The sequence below is a fragment of the Penicillium roqueforti genome (assembly GCF_015533775.1).
Source record: "Penicillium roqueforti strain LCP96 04111 chromosome Unknown scaffold_15, whole genome shotgun sequence".
Lineage (NCBI taxonomy): Eukaryota > Fungi > Ascomycota > Eurotiomycetes > Eurotiales > Aspergillaceae > Penicillium > Penicillium roqueforti.
Genome location: NW_024067579.1, coordinates 118,464 through 136,115, shown reverse-complemented (window position 1 = coordinate 136,115; position 17,652 = coordinate 118,464). Strand labels below are relative to the sequence as shown.

Genomic DNA, 17,652 nt, shown 5'->3' with positions numbered 1-17,652 from the left:
GCCTCGACGTCACGTCGTTCTTACCATTTACGCATGAGAAATTCTGCACGTGCTTAATGACCGACCTCAAATGATCTTCCGCTTCATGGCTGTTCCTTTCTCTCTCTTTTGATACCACCTCTATCCCTGAGTTTATGGCTTACGGCCCTTCTACAACAATATGTCACAACCCGAGGTTGACCTGGACGGGCTTTCTGATAGCGAGAAGTCTACGCTAGAAATGTACATGGCTGTCACCAGTCAGGAACCTTCCGAAGCAATTCCGCTACTACGTCGGTCACAATGGAATGTGCAGGTTGGTCTATCTTCCCCGACTTCCAATCAAGCGTACGAGCGTTTAACTGATCCCCGCATGATAGATTGCCATATCCAAGTTTTTTGATGGCGAAGGCCCAGATCCCGTTGAAGAAGCCCGCGCTGCCTTGGATCGCCCCCCTCCCCCCCAACCCAATCGCCGAACCCAGAATTTAATGACCGACGATTTGACCGAACACTTGTCGCAAGTTGCTCGTGCCACAGCTACAGATTTGGCGCCACGAGTTAACTTACAGCCGGCAGACCAGCCAACCTACCGACCTCCATTTATTCTTAGCCTACTTCTCACTCCATTTAATTTGGTATACCGAATTCTTTGCAGTTCATTCCGCCTATTTGGTGTCCTCTTCCCTTTTTTGCCACGCTTGTTTAACAGGACAGCGAACCCCGCGCTGCAAGGTGCTCGCCGGAATACCACTGGCCGTCGATCCCTCGGTCCCAAAGATACTGCCGCTCGCTTTATCCGCGAGTTCGAAGAAGAATATGAATCTATCCCGATTCCATTCCTGGAGAACGGATACAACATGGCGCTGGAGAAAGCCCATCGCGACTTGAAGTACCTCCTGGTCATTCTCTTATCTCCAGAGCACGACGATACGGACAGCTGGGTCCGGGATACTCTGCTGGCACCTGAGGTCGTAGAATTCATCAATGACCCCCAGAACAACCTCCTGGTGTGGGGCGGCAACGTGCGAGATTCCGAAGCATACCAAGTCGCCAACTCATTGAAATGCACCAAATTCCCCTTTGCAGCGGTCATCGTCCATACACCAAATGTTTCATCAACCGCGATGTCTGTTGTAGGACGGATCGCAGGTCTCACGACGCCATCCGAGGTCGTGAACAAGCTCCGGACAGTCGTGACATCTAACAGCGAGCCCCTGGAGCGACTCCGATCTTCACGCGCGGAGCAACAAGCCTCGCGCAGCCTCCGCGAAGAGCAAGACTCAGCCTACGAGCGGTCGCTGGCGATCGACCGTGAACGGGCGCGCCAGCGCCGGGAAGCGGAGTTGGCACGTCAACGCGAAGAACAGGAAGCCGCTGACCGACAGGCGGCTGAAGAGCAACGGCTCCGCGATCTCGCCCAGTGGAAGCTTTGGCGCGGGCAATCGCTTAGCGCGGAGCCCGGGCCGGATGTCAAAGATGCCGTTCGTATTAGCGTGCGGCTCCCGTCCGGCGAGCGCATCATGCGTAAGTTTGCGCCAGATGCAGACATTGAAGAGATCTACGCGGTGGTTGAGTGCTACGAGATCTTACAGGAGCAGGATACAGAGCGTCCTGTGGTGAGTGCGCCGGAGGGGTTTGTGCACCACTACGGATTTCGACTGGTCTCACCGATGCCTCGAGTAGTGTATGCTGTTGATGAGGGAGGGTCGATCAGAGAGAAGATTGGGCGTGGCGGTAATCTGTTGGTGGAACCAATCGACGAGGATGAAGACGATGCAGATGATGACGAGGTGGTGACCGACATGTCTTGAATGTGACTGGTCTCCATAATTGGGTTCCTTGGAAGACCAAGACTGACACACCGCTGTTGTTTTCTTAACAATATCCAATGTACAATTTAGATTATTATGATTCAATATTTCGCTTTCCCTGCGTGGCCAACTTATAACTGTACATTTTGGTCACATTTTGAAATTGTCTGCTAACCGAAGGCATATTCCGTATTTAGCACGGCGTAAGCGTAAGCATTGCAGCCTAGCGTCTGGCTAGGCTCGTCCAAGGATCAACGAACCATCATGCCGCATAACAGCCCCCATGCAAGGGTTCATCAGCACGTATCTGACAGTGCCACATGTTGGTACGTCAGATTTGCAAGGAATTTCATAACCGGAGACATGACTCAGAAGAAACCAGCCGGATTTGGTCCATTCCTTCCCAACCTTGGAAGATACATATACATCCATGTAATTCGGGGTGAGGAGGCCAAGTACGGGGAGTTAGGGGACGGAGATAAGATGGAATTAACAATTGCCCCAGTGGGTGGAAGTGACATGCGATTTAGCGTTCTAAGATCCATGGATCCCCCAGGAATAGCTGAGTCAGCCCCGCTCGGATGCATCGCACCCGAGCATCCGAGCCCTGTGTGGGACGGATAGCGGTGGTCCCGGGCTGCTGAGTCTAGAAACCTTGTTTTCCCACCTGGCATGGACACGTGTAGGATGTATGAAGAACATGGCAGGTACATTATTATGCCTGGTAGGTAATCTTTGTTTGGCTGTCGTGCGGAAGTACCAGGTACATGCGGTGTAGAATCATCCATCGCATGCTCTACCTTACCTCTGTGGACAACAAATTCAAGGAAAATGGCGACAGTTTCTTGGCAATCAGCCACTAAGGACTAGCCAAAGTCTCAGAAAAATACGAAACCAAAATTCGTGATTGGAATCTCCGGAAAGTCACCAGCTCCGCCCCGGAGTCAGTTTCGACGGGAGTCCCCGTTTTTTATTTTCTTTCCGGGCAAAGGATACAGCTTTTCCGAGTCCCGATCTCTAGATCTTTTGAATCCTTGGGATTTTGTGTCTTTTCATATCCGTACTTAATTCAAATTCTTCGCTGATTGCCTTCCTTCGTTATTCTATTGACTAATATTCGTACACCCTCTCTCTATACTCATCCCGTTGATGGTTCCCTCCCCTATCCGTCTTTTCTAGGGATTACTACCCCACTTAATCAGTTCCATCCCCTATTCGACAGTGACCGTGCTGGAAGGTCATCATGTCGCTCCTAGGGACATTGAATCCCAGCACCCAGGACGGAGAGGATTCCCATTCCGCCAACATGGAAGCTCGCCGCCATGACCCCACCGCCAGCGTGAGCACCGATGACACCGCTAATGAGAAGGGCGAGATTGGCAACGAGGACTACACCGAGGCCGAGGTCACTCGCCTGGCCCGGCAACTCACCCGCCAGTCAACACACTTCTCTGTCTCAACCCAGAATGCGGAGAACCCTTTCGTCGAAGTCCATGAGGACTCAACCCTCAATCCTCACAGTGAGAATTTCAACCCCAAGAATTGGATGAAGAATCTCCTTGCCATCCAATCTCGCGACCCGGAACGATACCCGAAGCGTCAGGCGGGCCTGGCCTTCAGAAACCTCAGTGTGCACGGATTTGGCAGCCCCACCGATTACCAAAAGGATGTGGCCAACTCCATTCTGCAAATCGGCGCCGTGTTCCGTGCGATGACCGGCACTGGCAAGCAGAAGATTCAGATCCTCCGCGACTTCGATGGCCTCGTTAAGAGCGGCGAGATGCTGGTCGTTCTCGGCCGTCCTGGATCTGGCTGTTCGACTTTCTTGAAGACTATTGCAGGAGACTTGAACGGCATCTTCAAGGATGGTAACTCTCATATGAACTACCAAGGAATCTCCGACAAGCAGATGCACAGCCAGTTCCGCGGTGAGGCCATCTACACCGCTGAAACCGATGTGCATTTCCCTCAGCTTTCGGTTGGAAATACCTTGAAGTTCGCTGCTCTCGCTCGCGCCCCGCGCAACCGTTTGCCGGGCGTCACTCGCGATCAATACGCAGAGCATATGCGTGATGTCGTCATGGCTATGCTTGGTCTTTCGCACACTATCAACACCCAGGTCGGTAACGATTTCATTCGTGGTGTCTCCGGTGGTGAGCGGAAGCGTGTCAGTATCGCCGAGGCCACCCTCTGCGGCAGCCCTCTCCAATGCTGGGATAACAGTACTCGTGGTTTGGACAGTGCCAATGCTCTGGAGTTCTGTAAGACATTGAACTTGATGTCTAAGTACTCGGGCACTACCTGTGCCGTTGCTATCTACCAGGCATCCCAGAGTGCCTACGATGTTTTCGACAAAGTGACTGTGCTATACGAGGGCCGACAGATCTACTTCGGCCGTACCACCGAGGCCAAGGAATTCTTCACCAACATGGGCTTCGAGTGTCCCGAGCGCCAGACTACCGCTGATTTCCTGACCTCGCTTACGAGCCCCGCTGAGCGAGTCGTCAAACCTGGCTTTGAGAACGTCGTTCCCCGTACCCCCGATGAGTTCGCCACTGCTTGGAAAAACAGTGCTGCGTACAAGGAGCTTCTGAAGGAGATTGCCGAGTACGATGAGCAGTATCCCATTGGCGGCGAGTCCTACGAGAAATTCGTCGAGTCTCGCAAGGCTATGCAGTCGAAGAGGCAGCGTGTCAAGTCTCCATTCACCCTATCAGTCGCCGAGCAGGTCCAAATCTGTGTGACCCGTGGTTTCCAGCGTTTGAAGGGTGACTACAGTCTGACTATATCCGCCTTGATTGGAAACACCATTATGGCATTGATTATTGGTTCGGTCTTCTTCCAGTTGCCTGGCGACGTGACCAGTTTCTACTCTCGCGGTGCCCTTCTCTTCTTCGCCGTTCTTCTCAACTCGTTCTCCAGTGCTCTAGAGATTCTCACTCTCTACGCGCAACGTCCTATTGTCGAAAAGCAAGCCCGTTACGCTATGTATCATCCGTTTGCCGAAGCAATCTCGTCAATGCTGTGTGATATGCCGTACAAAATCACCAATGCCTTCACCTTCAACATCACACTCTATTTCATGACTGGTCTTCGCCAAACCGGCGGCGCTTTCTTCACCTTTCTGCTCTTCTCTTTCGTGACGACCATGACCATGTCCATGGTCTTCCGTACCATCGCTTCTTACTCGCGTACTTTGTCGCAGGCTCTAGTGCCCGCCGCCATCCTGATTCTCGGTCTGGTAATCTACACTGGCTTCACTATACCAACCCGCAACATGCTTGGCTGGTCTCGCTGGATGAACTACATTGACCCGATTGCTTATGGTTTCGAAACCTTGATCGTGAACGAATTCCACGGTCGCGATTTCCCATGCAAAGCGGGTTCTTTCATCCCGGTGGGTGAATCCTACACGGATGTCGGTCGGTACAACAAGATCTGCGGAGCGAAAGGAGCTGTGGCTGGCCAGGACTATATCAGCGGCGAGGCCTACTACACTGCAAGCTTCCAGTACTCTCACGGCCACAAGTGGAGAAATCTGGGAATCATGATTGGTTTCATGATTTTCTTCATGTGCACCTACCTCATCGGCACCGAATACATTTCCGAGTCCAAGTCCAAGGGTGAGGTTCTGCTTTTCCGTCGCGGCTACGCCCCCAAGAAGGTCGGCAGCTCTGAAGATGATGTCGAGCAAACACACAGCGTGTCCCCTGCCGAGAAGAAGGATGGCGCTAGCTACGGCGAAGAAACCACTGCCGCAATCCAGAGACAAACTGCTATCTTCCAATGGCAAGACGTGTGTTACGACATCCACATCAAGAAAGAGGAACGTCGCATTCTCGACCACGTTGACGGCTGGGTTAAGCCCGGTACCTGCACTGCTCTCATGGGTGTTTCTGGAGCCGGTAAAACCACTCTCTTGGATGTGCTTGCTACGCGCGTGACAATGGGGGTTGTTTCTGGTGAAATGTTGGTTGATGGCCGTCCTTGCGACCACTCCTTCCAACGTAAGACTGGCTATGTCCAACAGCAGGATCTCCATCTCCACACTACCACGGTCCGCGAAGCTCTTCGCTTCAGTGCTATTCTCCGTCAACCGCGTCACGTCTCTCGCCAGGAAAAACTCGACTACGTCGAGGAAGTGATCAAGCTTCTTGGAATGGAACACTATGCGGATGCCGTAGTCGGTGTCCCCGGTGAAGGTTTGAATGTTGAGCAGCGCAAGCGTCTTACTATTGGTGTTGAGCTAGCTGCCAGGCCACAACTGCTTTTATTCCTGGACGAGCCTACTTCCGGTCTTGACAGTCAAACTTCTTGGTCTATCTTGGATCTCATTGATACCTTGACTAAGCACGGTCAGGCTATTCTCTGCACTATTCACCAGCCGTCTGCTATGCTCTTCCAGCGATTTGACCGTCTCCTATTCCTCGCCAGGGGCGGTAGGACTGTCTATTTCGGAGAAATTGGCGAAAAATCTTCTACGCTCTCTAACTACTTTGAACGAAATGGTGCGCCCAAGCTGTCGCCTGAAGCCAATCCTGCCGAATGGATGCTTGAGGTCATTGGAGCTGCCCCCGGAACCCACAGTGAGATCGACTGGCCTGCCGTGTGGCGCGATAGCCCTGAGCGCAAGGAAGTGCAAAATCACCTCGCCGAGCTTAAGTCCAGCCTCTCTCTGAAACCCGTTGCCACAACCGACAACGATCCTACCAGCTTCCACGAATTCGCCGCACCGTTCAGTGTTCAACTCTGGCAGTGTCTCCTCCGCGTGTTCAGCCAGTACTGGCGAACTCCAGTCTACATCTATTCCAAGATTGCGCTATGTACCTTGACTGCGCTCTACGTCGGCTTCTCCTTCTTCCACGCCCAGAACAGTATACAAGGACTGCAGAATCAAATGTTCAGTGTCTTCATGTTGATGACAGTCTTCGGCAACTTGGTGCAACAGATCATGCCGCACTTTGTCACCCAACGCTCCCTCTACGAAGTCCGTGAACGCCCCTCCAAATCATACTCCTGGCAAGCCTTTATGTCCGCAAACATCATTGTCGAACTCCCCTGGAACGCCCTCATGTCGGTCCTCATCTTCGTCTGCTGGTACTACCCCATTGGACTGCAACGCAACACCAGCGCCGATGATCTCCACGAGCGCGGCGCACTGATGTGGCTTCTCGTCTTGACCTTCATGATCTTCACCTGCACCTTCGCCCACATGATGATTGCTGGTATCGAGCTAGCCGAAACAGGTGGCAATATCGCCAACTTGCTATTCTCCCTCTGTCTGATCTTCTGTGGTGTCCTCGCGACCCCGGACCAAATGCCCCGCTTCTGGATCTTCATGTACCGCCTCTCACCATTCACCTACCTCGTCTCCGCAATGCTGTCGACCGGCACATCCGGCACAAACGTCGTCTGCGAGCCCGTCGAGATGCTCCACTTCGAGCCCCTTGCCGGCGATACCTGTTACCAATACATGAGCGCCTACATGGAAGTTGCTGGTGGCTACCTCCAGAACGCGAATGCCACTAGCGATTGCAGTTTCTGCAGCGTCGACAAGACCGATACTTTCCTCAAGGGCGTGCTGAGTTACTACAGCGACGCATGGCGCAACTTCGGCATCATGTGGGCGTACATCATCTTCAACATATTTGCTGCTGTTGGTATCTACTGGCTTGCTCGTGTGCCCAAGGGAACCCGCAGCAAGAAGACTAAGACTGCTTGATCTTTTATCATCTCTTGGGTTCTTTTCTTTTCTCTTCTTCTCTTCTTGACACTTAACGGGCTTCCGATGGCTACTGTTTCTCCTAAAAGATACTCTGCATTAGACCGCCATCTCTAATCCTCCGCTCTTCTTGTTGCACATTATTTTTTTTACATATTACACTTGGTCTTGCAGATAGGGATGCCCGAGATAATACATACACTAGCATAGAGCCTCTTGTTCAATTACATTGTCTACTACATTCCCAATTACTATCTCTTGCACAGTAGACCTCGTTCTCAACAAGATATCTTCATATGTAACCAGGAAAAGTCCGGAGATTATGATAGTGATAGTATACAGTTAGACATTAAGCAATGTTTGTTATATGAGTTATATGAGTCGCCAACCGCAGCACAAAAGAAGTAAAAGAGTGCATTAAACCAAAAAAAATTACAAGAAACCCCACGGGGATAAAAAAAAGACAAGGCAAAAGAACAAAAAGCATATAAACCAACAAAGCAAACCTCACCACGTAAAAGCCTCCTCCGCAAAATCAACCACAGCCCCCTTCCCAATCCTCTCCCTCGCCGCCGAGCGAACCTCATCCGCAAAAGCGCCCGGTCCACAAACACTAACAATCGTGGCGCCGGTCCGCCCGGGCAAAATCTCATCAAGAACCACATCCGGCCTACACCTCCCAGAATGCATAAGCACCGTAGCGGACGGACTGACGATATCAGCGGCGCGTCGCGGCTTCGAGACGAAAAGCTTCACAACGAGAATATCGCGGCGGTTCGGCAGGCGCAGGATCTGGTCCATGTAGTTGCTCACCCAGGTGAGGTGGTCTGTCGATCGAACCGACCAGATCAGGTAGACTTTGCGGGTTGCGGCGGTGTTCTGCGCGGCGGCAGTGACGAGCGCGCGGGTCTGCAGCAGGTGGTGGGTTATTCCGGCGCCGGCGCTGAAGAGCACTGCTGTGCCGTAGCTGGAGAAGTTTGCTGGGTTTGAGCCGTAGGGGCCTTCGATGAAGCCGGCGAGAGTGAGGGTTTTGGAGGGGGCTGCGTTGGCGAGGTTGTAGAGGCGGCGGGTCATGCCCTTTTGGGCGCCGACTATGAGGGAGACTTGCGTGCTGGGTTTGGAGGGCTTGGTGGGGAGGTCGGATTGCTTCTCAACGTCATTGTATCGCTTGTCTTGTGTTGGGGAGGGGGAGAATGTCGATGTGCTGCTTGTGCTTGGTTCGGCCCATGCGATTGAGAATGGGTGCGACATCCACCAGGAGATCCTGGGGATGTAGGCGAAGACGTGGCAGCCTGGGTCGATGTTCACGACTTTTGGGAGGTGGAAGGTCACGCGGCAGGCTTCGCCTGGGAGGGCTTGCACGACCATTTTTGTTGTGCCGGAGGTTGAGATGTTGAGGTGGATGAGGCGGAAGAGGCGCGCGAGTCGGTCGCCTATCCAGATTCCGGCTATCGCTTTCGCCCAGCTTTGCTGCGGGAGGTTGTCTATCTGCAGGTGCAGGTACACGCCTAGGAAGGCGAACACTGCGGCGAGTTGGTGCAGGTGTAGGAAGGTCTCATAGAAGGCGTGGCGGATGGGTGAGGGGGAGTGCAGGCAGAGGAAGACCATTGCGACTGTGCCGATGAGGCCCCAGAGGAAGAAGGGGGTTTCACGTACGCGAGCGAGCATACGGGTGAAGTCTTCCTCGTCAACGGCGTTGACGGCCCATGCGGCTGTGTGTGCGACTGATTCAATGACAACGATGCGGCCCAGCCAGCGGTGGAGGAGGTTATATGTGTCAAAGCTGATGTGGAGGAGTGGGATCAAGGGGTTGTTTCGGCCGGCGAGGAGGAAGAGCGGGATCATGTTGAGGACGGCCAGCGTCCCGGATCGGCCGCGCAGTTCGGCGACCAAGGCCGCCTTGTGGTTGACGCTATAGTCCAGGATGAAGCAGTATGCGACTTGGCTGGCGAAGTAGAGTGCGACCAAGATAGTCTGCAGCCGGGAGGGTAAAGTGCCGACATTGACAGCGGAAGAAAGCTGTAACTCTCGATTGTGTCTCTTGCTTCCTAATGGGGCGTATAGGATGTATTTCTTGATGTTTGACCACCATGTTGATTGTTCCTGGGCCCAGAAGGTCTGCTGGTGTTTGCTTGCGCTAGTTGCGGTGATTTGGCGGAGATATGCGTGGCTGATCTGGGCGACTCGGCCACAGAACAGTGCGAATGCCACGACACACAGGGAACCGTAGATGATCCGGGTAAAGATCACATCGCGAGGGACGTCCACGCCACCCAGCCCCCTTGAGTACTCATATATGTATGTGGCGTTTGACCCGTACCCTCGTGCCGCGATATGCGGATGGGTTGCTGCCATTGAACAGGCGCAGATATCGAAGAGAGAAAGAAGTTGCGGTCTGGGCAGCAAACATGCAAGGCTGTGCTGTCGATGTTGCACAACCGCCTAGTCGATATAGCAATGTGTATGTGTATGTTTCAAGCAGCTGCTCAACAGCCGAGATCAAAATGTAAAGATTGAGATGTTGGATGTGGGCGTTTGCGGGGAATCGAAGTCGAATACGGTGGAAAGATCAGATGAAATGGATTATAAACAGGGTTGAAGAAAGTGCGTCGATATAGATGGAGACCTCTTTGATTGTTTCCGACAAAGACAATGTCTTATAACGCGAGCATTGTGGCTGGTTCTGTTTGGGGTTGACAATGAACAATGAGGTTTGTCTCAAAGTGAATGACCAGGTTGAAGTCAACAAAGCGAGCCAAAACAGCCCTGCTCTTCTGGAATTTGTGAGAAACTGGCACGTCACCAAGAATCGACGTTGGAGATTCACTTTCAGGTATCTGGCATGCAGGCAAGGGGCACCTTTTTCCTTTTTAAGAATGAAATTGGACAATATAGAGGCAGTCCAGACCAGACAATATAGTAAAGAGAGTGTATTTAACAATCGAGACCAGCCGATTGTCTTCTAAGACAAAAGAGTGCGAATAATGGAAGAAATGGAAGTGGAAGAAGCCTCCCTGAAAGAGTTTTGAGAAGAAGCATGGACCCCGATGGACATATCTTCCGCAAAGCCCCTATATGGTCTGATTTGCAACTGTTCGAGGCGTTTAAATTGCCGAAAAACCTATCGGGATAGCTCCTTGGTGACACTAAAGACGCCGGTGTTTCTAACAAGCCTTAGCGGCCCCCTGAGATAGGTGTGATTTGCTGATGATTTGCTGATGACTTGCTGACGATCCTTGTTGATCCTAGTTCGAGTCTGGGCGTGACGCCTTGGACGATAGTGTATGAAGTCTGAGACATTATTAATTATGCCACTTTCACAAGCCGACATGTGCCATTCGTCTCTCCAGGGCTGAGGTGGTTTGACTGTAAGACATTGGCGTTGTCGAGGTTTCAAGTGGACGCACGGGCCACTGTTACCTCTTCCCTCTTACAGGCAATAACCCGATAGTTAACTAGTCTGGCAATAGTCTCATGACACCTGACAAGCCAAAAGAATTCATTTATATGTGCAATTTATCGAAGTAATGTACGTTATATTCATTTCCAAACATTTACCGTCCCATCCATCCACCGTCAACTGTGAGGATCTCTCCAGAAACATAGCTGCTAGCCCGACTAGCCAGATACACCACGGCACCCTTGAAATCCTCGGGGTTTCCCCATCGGCCAGCAGGAATACGGGCCATGATACCGGCGTTGCGGTCCGCATCGTTGATAAGGGCGGTGTTCATATCGGTGGCAATATAACCGGGCGCGATGGCGTTGACATTGATTCCCTTGGCGACCCAGTCATTCGATAGAGCTTTGGTCAACTGCCCAATGCCACCCTTGGATGCCGCATAGGCGGGGACTGTAATTCCACCCTGGAAGGTGAGCAGAGAGCCGACATTAATGATGGAGCCTCGGCGACCCTGTGGGAATTCAGAGGCGTCGCGAGCCAGGAGGTATGCGGCAAATTCTCGGCACATGATGAACACGGAGGACAGGTTGATTTCCAAGACCTATACATTATTCCACGAATTAGATATAGTGTTTCAAGGGGGCAATTTATATTGCTTTATCGACTCACCTCGTCCCAGTCCTCGTCCGGGAACTTTTCGGCCGGGTGTCGCCGTTGGATCCCTGCACAGTTCACCAAAATCTCCGGCTTCAGTCCTTGGCTAAGCAATGCGGGGATGATTGCTTTGACGGCTTTCCGATCCCCGAGCTCGGCGACATGGATCCATGCCTTACGGCCGATGCGATTAATGATCTCATCTTTGGTTGCTGTGTTGCTGGTGTCTCTCTATTAGTATATTAGCATGTGCTCTCCAATCTTTGCGTGCAAATAACTCACCTGAACCAAGATAACATCGGCGCCGGCTTCAGCCAAGGCAAAGGCCATAGCTTGGCCAATACCTCGAGTTCCACCAGTGACGAGGGCGGTTTTCCCGCTTAGGGAGAATAGGGACATCACGTCTGCCATTGTGAATGTGAATATGAATATGAAAAGGAATCAAATCCAAAATAAAAGAACCAAAGAAGCAAAGAAGCAAATGGGAGGAGCTCCAAATAAGAAACCCAATCAGACCAAACCGAGAACGCGGGGTTACTCCGGGCAATACCAATAGCCGAGAGCATTAGCCGTCGGCTATTGACACGGTAAGTGGTTTTCCCTACTTGAACAGATGAAGGGGCTATTAAATAAGCATATGAAGAGAAACAATGTCTGATATAGTATCTAACATTCAAAGCAGTTAATATCAAGTTCTTAGAGAATGACCATAGAGGCAAAAGTAGGTAAAACGTTTAACCACAAGGTCCCGCATCCCCCACATGGAGAGGAGCATGGCGATGAGTAAGGGTCTTCGGAATTCTTTGTGGGGACGTCCGACTTTGATTTCGTACTCTTCAATGTTCCTGTAGCCATGGAAGAAGAATCCCCGTCAGAAGCCTCACGGCGCGATATCGCCAAACGCGTTTCGCGAGCCTGTTTGCATTGCAGACAACGCAAGTCTCGATGTGACCTGTAAGATTGTCTTTTCTTCTCGTTTCGGCCACGATCCTTGCAGTCTTTCCCCGCATCTGCAATATAGATGGTTCCGCGCTGATCGCATGCAGAGACTCTAATGGGAAACCCGGCAAACCACCATGCCAGCGTTGTGTACGCGAAAACCGCGAGTGCATATTAGGCGGCTCAAATCGTGGAGGTCGTCGAATCCGGAAGAACAAAATCAAGAACTTTACACCGGTCAATCGCTCACCAGGCAAGGATTCGGAAGTCTCAAGCCCAACCAACTCGGAAAATCGTCGAGTGCAATCGGCATCCTATCCTGGCCCGCTAGTCTTTTTGCCACCTAATCCACCGGCGCCAGCATCGGCATCCGTCGAGGAAGATGATACCTCGATATCGTCTGTCCCGCGCAATCCATCAGACGCATGGCAATGCTTGACCGGCATCGCCACGGAAGGCACAGAGATCGCTCCCGAGATCCGCAATGAACATGTTCGGTCGGAGCCAACACCATTCCCAGTATACAACAGCCTGCGCAATGGCGTCTCAGACTTCAACAACCCAACCACTGGCATCAGGGCCTACAGACTTGTCCAGTCGTGCGCCCTAGACCCGGAAACGGTGTGGCAACTGATTTCCCGCTACGCGGAGAACTTCCACCAGTATCTTCCCCTTGTGCCGCGGAAGTATTTCACACGCGCATCGCTAGACGCATTCGCCGCCAATGAGAAGCACCTGCTCACCGCAGTCCTGACGATCGCCTCCAAGGATTTGGTCGACCAACCCGAGATCCACGAGTACTGCTCGAAGTACATGCACGAGCTGATTTCCGGCATCGCCGCTGGCGCAGAATGTGATGTTGAAGCGGTCGAAGCGCTTCTCTTACTCGCCGAGTGGGAACCTCAGGGACTGCGGCCTCGCATTGAACGCGTTGGGCGCGGAGAGGAAGACCGCGCGGCGTGGATGCATGTCGGGCTTGCGTTGCGCTCGGGGTATTTCATCGGCATGGATCGCACGTCTTTCCGTGGGGATCCTTATGGGGACCATGAGAGTGAGGCACGGAGACGTCTGGCCTGGGCGAGCTGCTATGTCTCTGATCGATTGATTTCTGTGCGTATTGGACGTGCTTTCTGGTCTCGTGGCCCCGGGCCCATGACTGGTCTTGTCAGTCAGGATTTTCCATCGCTGCAGCCGGTTAACGAGGGCGAGGAGGACTATGCGAAGATCTTTCAGGCTATGTTGGATCTTACGCAGCTCTATGGGAATGTTCACGAAGTTTTATATTCGGGGATGCGTACTAGTAACCAGATGATGCTGATGGGAGACTATGTTAAATATGTGGATGACTTCCGTCTGGCGATTCTGCGGTGGAAGTCACTTTGGGGGTCATTGGACTGTAAGTTGGCCTTTTCTCGATTATTTGAGCTGCTGGGTATGTTGGTTCTAACATATCTAGGCTCACCACCTATGCGAGCAACACTGCAGTTGTCATACGAGTATTTGCGTCTGTATACAACTGCTTTCGCGTTCCAAGCTGCGATCTCGCAGTCGCTCGTCAAACCGAAAACCGACCTACAAAACCAGCGAGAACATCTACGATCGACATTCAAGAATGTAGCTTCGATGCAGGATTCGCGGTTCATCTATGAATCCGTTGATGCGGCCAAGTCATACTTGACAATCTTGGTGGATCTGGTAGATCCTGAGAAGCATCTCCACTTCATGCCTCTCCGCTTCTACCTGTAAGTTTTTCTTTCGTCGCGTGTTATTTCGAGGCAAACAGCTCATGCGATTTAGATATGGCATCTACTCTGCCGTTTTCCTCTACAAGGTAAGATTCCTATTCAATCCCTCTTCTGGATATCATCTAAGCGATATCATAGGCTCGTTCATTCGGAATGATGGTCCCATCAGAAGAAGCAAAAGTCCAAGGCCTAGTCATCCGAACCACTGAAGTGCTCAAACAAGCAAGTGCCGGCACTGATGACATCGGGTCGCGCTATGCTCGCCTTCTAGAGCTTCTATGGAAGCCCAAGTCCACATCGAACCCAACCGAAGAGACGCAAAATAGTGACTTCCCACTACAAACATCCCTTCCGAACCCAGTCACAGACCCGGGATACATGAAATTCAGCCCTGCGAATGACTTCTCATGGCTAGATTTGGAGGCCGTGGGCGATTATGTATCCGGGGACCAGATTTCTGGTGGCTTGTTGGGGCTGGATGCGTTCCAGAATGCCTCCGATATGTACCAATCTGGAGAGCCACGCTCGCAGACTTGGCAGCCGTCTGCTTGGATGGGAGATATGAGCAGCAACCTTCTCTTTTAAATGCTTGGTAATGGCTTTATCCGTGTGGTACTTATGATGTGACACCCCCACCCCCAAATCTGACGGCAAATGATGCGGGGCTTTGCGGGGGTTTACCCTCGGAGATGGCGCCGAGGGGTAACCGAGGCCAGCAACGCAGTTCTTTGCCAGATCAAACTTGGAGGTTTAAGAGTTTACATCTGCGCTTGATCATTGCATATCGTCAACATACGTATCAACTCCGTCGCATCATGTCACTTAACGAGATCCAGGGTCGGCTTGCGCTCATTACCGGCGCATCGGGAGGGTAAGCTATTCCAACTCATATCACCCCAATACGGCGAATGAAGAACTGACAATTAATTCTATAGAATTGGATCTGCCTGTGCACACCAGCTTGCTCAACATGGAGTGCATCTCGCCCTGACATACGCGAGCAACCTGACCGCCATGAACGCACTGGTGACCGACCTGCAGAGCAAATACGCAGATAAAAAGCTCCATATCTCAATTCATAAAGTGGACGTAGGTTCCGCTGACGACATCGAGACGATGTTCCAGCAAATCGACACCGAGCACGGCCACCGACCTGATATCCTGATCTCGAACGCTGGGCACGGGAAGCGGATTCCCCAAATCTGGGACTGCTCTCTCGAAGAGTTCGATCATACTATACATGTCAACTTGCGCGCTTCATTCATTCTCGTCAAGGGGGTGGTGGAGCATATGAAGAGCCAGAATTGGGGGCGTATTGTGTTTATGTCCTCGATTGCTGCGCAAGGTGGTGGAATCAATGGATGTCGTATGTATAGCTTCTTTCCTTCTCTGAGGAATACCAAACTGACTCTCTTTTAGATTACGCTGCCTCTAAAGGTGGTCTGACAGGCATGATGAAGAACCTTTCTACCCGACTGGCTGAATTCAATATCAGTGTTAACGATGTGGCGCCTGCCATGATTGGTGACACTGGTATGATTCCTAACGCTGCGGCTATCCCTGAGGTGGCAGCTGGGATTCCGCTTGGTCGCCTCGGGACTCCCGAGGAAACGGCCAATGTTGTGACTATGCTTGTGAAAACAGGCTACATGACGGGTCAGAGTCTTTTGCTGGCTGGAGGGTTGAAATGAGCAACCCAATATTATGAAGAATAGTATAAGAAGTGGAAATCTATCTCATGGCCTTAGCGCCCTACAAGTTATCACGATCATCACCTCAACTTTGTATATGCAATTTTGTTCATAATCCTCTCCACATATATATCCATCCTTTTGCTATTGTCACAATTCGGGTATTTTCAAACACAATCATCATCATCGCCGTCGTCCTCATCAGCAAATTTACAGAGAGCCATTAGAGCCCCGTCGGCTCTCAATAATAACCTTTACAACAGGGTTCCCCTCCTCATCAACTCCCTTCCCGGCAAGTGTAAACGCCCGCTCCCCCTCCTCCAACTTGAGTCTATGGGTAACGACCTTCTCCTGAACACTCTGCATCTTTCCACTCGCCAGCAGCGCAATAGCAGCGGGGTACGCAGATCCATCATAACGGAACACACCAATGATATCGACCTCGCGCAGCGCGGCCGCACCAACAGGCAGCGTCTGGATAGGATTTCCCATACCAATCTGCACCAGCACACCACCAGGCGCACTAGCATAAATCCCCGCCTGCACGCAAGCCGGCACACCAGTACAGTCATAAACACGACTGAATCCGTTCACAATGAGTCCATCCTTCGCACCGACGGCTTTAATCAACGCAGCGGCAACCACCTGCGCATTCTCCAGCGCATAAGCTGTCTGCTCAGCATGCGGCGCATCCTTCGGCGGAGGCGGAGTCTCAGACCTGGGAATAAGCGCCGTCTTAAGACCAAGCCCCATATCCTCCGCGATCTTGAGTCTCCGCGCATCGATATCCGCAACGACAATCGCGGAGAAATTCTCACTAGCCGCCAGCGCGCCAGCAAGCAGCAGGCCGATAGCGCCAGCACCGAAAACCAGCGCCGGGGTCTCCTCTCCAGCGGAGCGGTTCTGCTCAACCTCCGCCTTGCTCGGCGGGTGTGAGCGACGCACAGCGTGCAGCGTGACGGCGAGCGGCTCGACGAGCGCACCACCTGCGTCGCTCACGCTGTCTGGGAGCAGGTGGCACATGTCTGCTGGGTGGTTTGTGCGCTCCATCAGCGTGCCGTCGAGGTGGGGGAAGGCTTTTGCTGAGCTGCGGAATTGCATGGCTTTGCAGATGTTGTAGCGGCCTTGTTTGCAGAGCGCGCATTTGCGGCATGGGAGGCCGACTTCCAGAGCGACGCGGTCGCCGACTTTCAGGGTTGTCACGGCGCTGCCGATGGCTGTTACTGTGCCGGCGGATTCGTGGCCTAGACACATTGGTGCCCGCACGACGAAGTCGCCATTGCGTCCGTGGCTGTAGTAGTGGAGGTCTGAGCCGCAGATTCCTGTTGCGCGGATGGCGACTTGGACTTCGTTTGTAGATGGGGGGGTGATGGCGCGTTGTTCCTGGGTTTGGGTTAGTTTGGTCCGAGTTGGTTATTATTTGGAGTTACTTACTAGGCGGAGGTCTTTGGCGCCGTGGAGAACGAGCGCGGTGGTGGTTGTGCTTGCCATAGTGTGTATATCGTGTAGAGAGTAGTAGGTAATAGTTTCAGAGAGAATAAAAGAAAGGATTGAAGTAAATAGCGAAGAAGTAGCGAAACCCGACCTCTGACGGCATTTGGAGTCAACTCGGCCCGTTGGTGCCCCTCTACACATCCAAAACACCCCACTTGGTCGTCGTGGGGGGAAAGTCTTGGGCCCGGAGGTGCTCCGCTGTCGGTTATTG

At 52.3% G+C, this 17,652-nt stretch overlaps 7 protein-coding genes across 7 annotated transcripts; 4 read left to right on the top strand and 3 right to left on the bottom strand.

Moving 5' to 3' along the window:
- Positions 1–160: 160 nt before the first annotated feature.
- Positions 161–1,793, top strand: LCP9604111_5913 (clathrin-mediated endocytosis regulator UBX3; the record flags this gene model as incomplete). The annotated part of the gene is made up of 2 exons (XM_039073776.1): positions 161–295; positions 360–1,793. 2 exons carry the CDS (start codon positions 161–163, stop codon positions 1,791–1,793), a joined length of 1,569 nt encoding a protein of 522 aa, XP_038927948.1.
- A 1,243-nt stretch (positions 1,794–3,036) lies between these two features.
- LCP9604111_5912 (pleiotropic drug resistance family ABC transporter) lies at positions 3,037–7,515 on the top strand (the record flags this gene model as incomplete). The annotated part of the gene is made up of 1 exon (XM_039073775.1): positions 3,037–7,515. One exon carries the CDS (start codon positions 3,037–3,039, stop codon positions 7,513–7,515), a length of 4,479 nt encoding a protein of 1,492 aa, XP_038927947.1.
- Positions 7,516–8,022: 507 nt separating this feature from the next.
- Positions 8,023–9,870, bottom strand: LCP9604111_5911 (ferric reductase family protein; the record flags this gene model as incomplete). Its single annotated transcript, XM_039073774.1, has 1 exon — positions 8,023–9,870. One exon carries the CDS (start codon positions 9,868–9,870, stop codon positions 8,023–8,025), a length of 1,848 nt encoding a protein of 615 aa, XP_038927946.1.
- A 1,199-nt stretch (positions 9,871–11,069) lies between these two features.
- LCP9604111_5910 (putative 2-deoxy-D-gluconate 3-dehydrogenase) lies at positions 11,070–11,983 on the bottom strand (the record flags this gene model as incomplete). Its single annotated transcript, XM_039073773.1, has 3 exons — positions 11,070–11,519; positions 11,588–11,803; positions 11,855–11,983. 3 exons carry the CDS (start codon positions 11,981–11,983, stop codon positions 11,070–11,072), a joined length of 795 nt encoding a protein of 264 aa, XP_038927945.1.
- Positions 11,984–12,425: 442 nt separating this feature from the next.
- Positions 12,426–14,841, top strand: LCP9604111_5909 (transcriptional regulator family TF; the record flags this gene model as incomplete). Its single annotated transcript, XM_039073771.1, has 5 exons — positions 12,426–12,526; positions 12,619–13,907; positions 13,968–14,253; positions 14,309–14,342; positions 14,395–14,841. 5 exons carry the CDS (start codon positions 12,426–12,428, stop codon positions 14,839–14,841), a joined length of 2,157 nt encoding a protein of 718 aa, XP_038927944.1.
- A 230-nt stretch (positions 14,842–15,071) lies between these two features.
- On the top strand, positions 15,072–15,947 carry LCP9604111_5908 (SDR family NAD(P)-dependent oxidoreductase; the record flags this gene model as incomplete). The annotated part of the gene is made up of 3 exons (XM_039073770.1): positions 15,072–15,127; positions 15,192–15,622; positions 15,676–15,947. The coding sequence occupies 3 exons, from the start codon at positions 15,072–15,074 to the stop codon at positions 15,945–15,947; spliced, it is 759 nt and encodes a 252-aa protein (XP_038927943.1).
- A 210-nt stretch (positions 15,948–16,157) lies between these two features.
- Positions 16,158–17,438, bottom strand: LCP9604111_5907 (NAD(P)-dependent alcohol dehydrogenase; the record flags this gene model as incomplete). The annotated part of the gene is made up of 2 exons (XM_039073769.1): positions 16,158–17,330; positions 17,382–17,438. 2 exons carry the CDS (start codon positions 17,436–17,438, stop codon positions 16,158–16,160), a joined length of 1,230 nt encoding a protein of 409 aa, XP_038927942.1.
- Positions 17,439–17,652: the final 214 nt, after the last annotated feature.